Source organism: Leuciscus leuciscus, assembly GCF_965113295.1.
Source record: "Leuciscus leuciscus genome assembly, chromosome: 25".
NCBI classification, from domain to species: Eukaryota; Metazoa; Chordata; class Actinopteri; order Cypriniformes; family Leuciscidae; genus Leuciscus; species Leuciscus leuciscus.
In genome coordinates this window covers 21,360,792-21,367,669 of record NC_138724.1, presented here as the reverse complement: position 1 = coordinate 21,367,669, position 6,878 = coordinate 21,360,792, and the positions used below count along the sequence as shown (strand labels likewise).

General features: G+C 35.8%; 1 protein-coding gene across 1 annotated transcript; it reads left to right on the top strand.

Moving 5' to 3' along the window:
* The first annotated feature begins 830 nt into the window (after positions 1-830).
* Positions 831-5,279, top strand: guca1g (guanylate cyclase activator 1g). The gene is made up of 4 exons (XM_082158974.1): positions 831-1,168; positions 1,351-1,500; positions 1,578-1,668; positions 3,893-5,279. Exons 1-4 carry the CDS (start codon positions 971-973, stop codon positions 4,012-4,014), a joined length of 561 nt encoding a protein of 186 aa, XP_082015100.1. The 5' UTR covers positions 831-970; the 3' UTR covers positions 4,015-5,279.
* Positions 5,280-6,878: the final 1,599 nt, after the last annotated feature.

The window sequence follows — 6,878 nt, the reverse complement described above, 5'->3', positions numbered from 1 at the left end:
TCTTTGTAGGTCATGCATTATTAATCCTAATAATTCATTCATGATGTCAACAGTAAAGTCCTTTTCCAGTTTTAATGCCATTTTTTGCAAGGCAATGTAAAAAACACAAATGTCTTCCCCCTCGTCTGAACGCAGCTATGAACTGAGAAACTCAGCTTAACCTGTTAAAGGCTGTATTTATAGACCGCTGTAATTAAAAGGTCCTGTTAGGACAGTGCATTCAGAAAGTGGAAAGGTAAGAATGGTTTGGCCCTTTAAAGCCCCCAGTGTTTTACAGAAAGGCAATCTAGAAGAGTGAGGTGGTCATAGGTCAGGGTTTAACTTTATATTAGTCACGCAAGGCATTTTGTGACACTGGTGTAATTGAGTATAATGACCCTCCTATTTAATCAGCCATGACTTCATGAAAAATCAATCATTTAAGAGAATTTATTAATCATTTAGAAAGACTCAGACGAGAGGCTGAGAGATGTTAGCTTGATTTATTTTTTTACTTCTTTTGTGCTGCCAACTACACAGAAGTACATCAAAGTTTCAGTGCTGTGAATGGGTATAGATGGATGCAAGCCACAAAGGATGTAGAAACAAATAATGTAATGCAACAAGAATTAGAATTACATAAGAAATCTAATATAGCCTATCGAGTCAGTTCTAAATGCCTTAAACTAATATATATTAATATATATACATATATATATATATATATATATATTAGTTTAAGGCATTTAGAACTGACTCAACATATTAGATGGTGAACTTTCATCCTGAGGATTCTGCACGTCAGATCAAAGAGCAAATGAGATTTACTCCTTCCAAAAATACCAGTACGTTTATAGTAAGACAACACGTTTCTAGTTGTAAGTGGATTATGTCAGTTTAGCCGTGAGGAGAATGCAGCGCGGCACTTTTGCTTCGGTTATCGTGGCTATTTTCAGATGATCAACATTTTGGACAAAGACTGGACTTCAGTATGGGTCAAATTCAAAGTGATGAAGATGAAGAATTGGACCTATCAGATATCCAGCCTCTTTATACCAGATTCATGAGAGAGTGCCCAAGTGGAGCCCTGCATCTTCATGAGTTCCGCAAGATCTTCGGAATTCAGAGCACATCGGAAGATGAGGCTTTGTACATGGAAACGCTCTTCAAATCATTTGACACAAACAAGGTAAAGCGCAAGAGTTTAAAAGGTCAAGTATTTTTTACATCATTTAAAACTTTTAAAATGCAAGTGCACATTTACTTAAAAATTGAATAGTGATTGCAAAGCAGCAATTTCTATGCATAAGCTGTGATTATGTGCATATGTGATCAGCTCATCATCCGAGAATCATTTGTGTCCATTTGCAGGATGATGTTATAGACTTTATGGAATTTGTAGCAGCTGTCCACCTTGTTCTGAGAGGAAACCTAGAGGACAGATTGAAATGGTCTTTTAAAGTCTATGACAGAGATGACAGTGGAAAGTTGGACAAACAAGAGGTCAAACGTATTATAAGGGTGAGAGTGGTCTTGATTCTCACCATTGTCATCTTTGTATTTCCTTGCCTAAAAAGTGTCTCGCTTTTTCCTTCTAGATCATTTGTAAACTTAAGAAAAACAAGATCAACATGACACACAGTGAAATTTGTGACAGGGTATTCGAAATTTTGGATGTAAACCAAGATGGTAAGTGGATTTTTTTCCTTCCTCAAATAAATATTTAAAGACCCCCTGTGGTTAAAATCAAGTTTTTAAATGTTGGTAATATGTCTATGGTGTTTTAATAGGCTTTAAAGAAATAGTTCACCCCAAAATAAAAATGTTGTCATCACTCTACCAGTCTTTTTTCCAGTCATCACCATTAAGTTGTTCCAAACCGGTATTAGTTTCTTTCTTCTGTTGATGGACCCCATTGACCTCCATAGTAGGAAAATAAATACTATGGAAGTCAATGGGGTCCATCAACTGTTTGGTTACCACCATTCTTCAAAATATCTTCTTTTAAGTTCAACAGAAGAAAGAAATTCATACAGATTTGGAACAACATGAGGGTGAATAAATGATGACAGCATTTTCATTTTTGGGTGAACTATCCTTTTAAAACAAACCATGTGCAAATTCATAAGTCAACACCATTGCTAGTAATTTCTCCTTAAAACTGCAGTGAACCGAAGAAGAAGAACTGATTTTCTATAATCATATTAATTACCGTTATGTGTCCGACGTTGTAGAGAGTGATACATAAAGCACATTACCATTGGCTTTAATACTTTAATACATTGACATGTAGATGACCCTGTATAATTCGTACTTCCTCTTCTTCTGAATCAGTTTCGGGTTCAAACATATATGGCTGGATTAAACTAATATTTCGACTTGCCATTGTGTAGGGTTTACTTCAGTTGATCCAGTGGATCAGGTAATCCGAGCTGTTGTGAGTGAGTGGAGGCGGGGCTAATTTGCATATTCTTGTGTCCATGTATAGTGTAGAGTTCCATAGAGTTCCATTCAAGCTATTTTAAGGAACAAATAAAATGTTTTCTCAGGAAAAACTTAAATATGTCATTTTGATTATCAAAGATGATTTGACTACAGGGGGACTTTAAAGACCAAAAATGTACTTTATTGTGGTAAACAGATGAACATGTTGCCCAAAAAAGTATGTAAACATTCAAACAGCACACCTAAAAACTTGTTCAGCATTCTATTTCAAGCCATTCATTTGCGCAAAGAAAATATTTTCCTTATATGTGAAAGATCAGTATATTACATTATTTAATGTATATTGAAAATGTTTACGTATAAATCATATTATATGTAATTTTATATTCAATAATACACTTACATGTCATAAAATATGGTACTGTGTGTACATAAGTATATTTGAACATATGTATATTTACATTTAAATGGGAACATGTATGTGCAAATATATGTACACAATTATGTATACAATCTAATTCGCCCACCATGATTTTAACAAGACATCCAATTGTCCAAATATCCAACATTTTTAATATTTGTTTTCACTAAATGCATATTTTCATATATCAAATGTGTAACTGTGCACACAATAAAGTGAGATAAAATATAAAATAAAATTTTAGATGTATATACATATATATATATATATATATATATATATATATATATATATATGAATCCATACATGGTCAATGGATATATTGCAATATATTGAAAAATATAAGCACTAGTTTCACAAGTGGAAGTGTGTTATGCAATACACATTTTTATTTTGTAAGGGTAGGGATTAACTTTTTTGTGGGAAGGCTTTCCACTAGATGTTATAACATGTCTGTAGGAATTTGCTTCCATTCAAGAGCATCAGTGAAGTCAGGGACTAATGTTAGGTGTTGAGGTCTGGCTCATAGTCAGTGTTCCAGTTCATCCCAAAGGTGTTTAGTGGGATTCAGGTCTGGGCTTTTTGAAGGCCAGTCAAGGTCTTCCACACCAAACTCAGTAAATAATTTCCCTACGGGCATTGCTTCAAGCAAAAGTGCATTGTGATGCTAGAATAGACCCTCCCCAAACTGACGTATCATTTCATATATTATATACATATCATATCTGTGTCATTTATATCACAGAATACACCCAATAGGCCTACATCATTTGAGTTGTGGAAATTATATTTGTTGCTTGAGGAAAATGTCTGAAATCTCCTGTGATAATACTATTTGGACACTGATGCAACTTGACAAATTAAACTCATGAGTGTGTGAAAATTATGTTTACTTTCTAAAAATCCACAGGAGCGCACAGATGAATAAACAGCCTTATATAATGTGTAGGCTTAGATTGTTGCTAAAATAAGCCTGTCAGTGGATAGGGAGAGAGGGAGCGGATGATGAAAGAATTAATTAAAAACAGTCTTCCTCTTCATCCACAGGTCAAATATCCCTATCAGAGTTCCTGGAAGGGGCACAAAAAGATGCCTGGATTATGGACCTCCTAAAACTGGACACTAATGCACGTGTTTGGTTCAGGGAAAACTGGGGGAAAGATTCATGAGTTTTCAATCTAAGGTCAAGGCCCATGGGCCAAAACCTGCTTGCCCTTTTACAGTCTTTCAAATGTTGGGGTCTGCAAATGGGAGAGACCTGGTTTAGAGGTCAGAAAATATTTGCCTTCTGTCACGAGCGAATACGTGCCTCATCATACATTGATCACATTGAAGTTCAACCAGTCTGCATGTGTAAAAGCGGGTTCCGTCACATTTTCTTCTGAGTGTGGTGATGATGCTGGTGTTCTTATGGAGGATGGATTTAATTACCCAAAAATTAGTTTGAGCATGAATCGTGTGTTCATAGATGGAACTATAACTAGGTTCCACAGTCAATTTTACTATGTAAACCAATTAACTTTTATGTAAAAAAATATATACAGTGTGTATATATATACACGCAGAATTATTGGCACCACTGGTAAATATGATCAAAGATGGCTGTAAAAATAAATCTGCATTGTTTATCCTTTTGATCTTTCATTCAAAATATTCGCAAAAATCTAACTTTTCATTGAAGTAAAAGAATTGAAAGTGGGGGGGAAATCACATTGTGAAATAAATGTTTTTCTCCAAAACACATTGGCCATAATTACTGGCACCCTTTTGCCAAGATAACAGCTCTGAGTTTTCTTCTATAAAGCCTGATGAGTTTGGAGAACACTTGACAAGAGATCAGAGACCATTCCTCCGTACAGAATCTCTCCAGATCCTTCAGATTCCCAGATCCATGTTGGCGCTTCTTCTCTTCAGTTCACCCCACTCATTTTCTATAGGGTTCAGGTCTGGGAGTCGGACTGGGATGGTCATGGCAGAAGCTTCATTTTGTGCTCAGTGACACATTTCTGTGTTGATTTTTTTTGTTTTGGATCGTTGTCCTGATGGAAGATCCAACCATGACCCATTATAAGATTTCTAGCAGAGGCCGTCTCAAGTTTAGATTTTTTATCTGTTGGTATTTGCTAGAATATATGCCCACAACCTTAAAGATCCAGCAGTATATTTAACCGTGGCATGGCGTACTTTTTATCCCTGTGTGACCCAAACCCATCTGGTGGCTTTGCTGCCAAAAAAGCCTTTTTTTTGTTGTTTCATCTGGCCAGTCCCTTTTGAAGTTCCAGTCATTTCTGACAACTGAATATGCTGGAGCTTGTTTTTGGATGAGCGAGGAGGAAACCCTCCCAAACAACATGTGATGTAGGGGTTGTTTGATTTTTTTTTTTTTGGGGGACTTTCTGATCCCAAGACTCAACTTGTCTCTGCAGTTCTCCATCTGTGATCCTTGAAGAGTCTTTGGCCACTCAAACTTTCCTACTCACCATGCATTAAGACAATATAGACACACATCCTCTTCCAGGCAGATTTGTAACATCTTTAATTGATTGGACCTTAATTATTGCCCTGATGGTGGAAATGGGAATTTTCAATGCTTTAGCTATTTTCTTACAGCCACTTTCTATTTTGTGAAGGTCAACAATTTTTTGCTGCACACCAGAACTATATTCTGTGGTTTTACTCATTGTGATGGATGATTAAGGGATGATTTGGCTTTTGTGTTTCCTCTTATTTATACTCCTGTGAAACAAGAAGTAATAGCTAGACAACATAATGTGTCTTATGCGTATTCTGAGAAGCATAACCTTGCAACATTGACCATTTTGGGCTGGACTATCTGTTTGAGTAAAAGATGGAACAAAATGCTTGAATGCCTAAAGCTTATTATTCATGACTGTTGAAGTTGTGGAATAATCTACAGTATGTGCTCCAATAAGAGCTGCATTCAAACGAATTCTGTAGGAAACCCAGCATGGAGCCAGAAGCGCATTTATCATTCATGTCTGCATGAGTTCACATATGCCGAGTTTACAGGACATGTGACACACAGGACATGCATGCATGTGCATACATCTTTTATACACATAAATAAACATTGTTTTTCTGTGATTTATCGACCTGAATTGGAAGACAGATTTACGCCAGCATGGTGCCTCCCAGTATGCGATGTGTTCACACATGGTGCTTAGCAATGAACTATTCTTAACAGTGACATAATTCAAACCATGTCATTTTTTTTACCCTTAAGCCTAAATGAAGCTCATCCTCTGACTGAACCACAATTAACCCCTATAAATCATCTAGAATATGGTGTGTGTGTGTGAGAGAGAGAGAGAGAGATTTAATATTTATTGCTAGAAAAATTACAAACATTTTGTATAGAATTTCAGGCCCTATTTTGTATTCAGGGAAAGTGTAATTTCAAATTGTTCAAATAGTTTTCTATTAAACTAATCATCAATATAATAAACCCATTAAACTAATTATGCTGCATATTACTTTAAGTTACTCATTTACAAGTTGATTTGTTGCCGCTTCTAGTAGAAATCAAGTCACTGAATTGTTGAACTTTTGACTTGTGAATGATTTTGCAGTTCTGCATATCACTACAAAATAACTCTAGCTTGTTGTATCTCATTTTCTGTAACTGGGGTTCGGTATTCCTGAAGGATTAAAGCAATTTTAATCTAATTTCAGAAGCATTTCTGTTGCATCGCAGAGCTTAAAACAGATCTGTTTTAGCATATCTTTTTAACAGCCTTCTGAAGCAGTTCCTGGCAGTTTATACAAAATTCATGTGGCTTCCTGGCCCACCATAACAAGCACATTAAAATTATCTCTGACATACTGTAGTTCTCCCAGTCACAAGGAAGATACTAAATGCTTTGCAGAGACATGGTCAGAGTATTACAGACACTGTTAATATTCAACAAAACAGGAAACAATTGTAATCTATCTAGATCTATCTATACATACATACATGCATACATACCCATGCTTTTCCCTTCCGAACTGCCTTAATTATTTATGGTGCTGG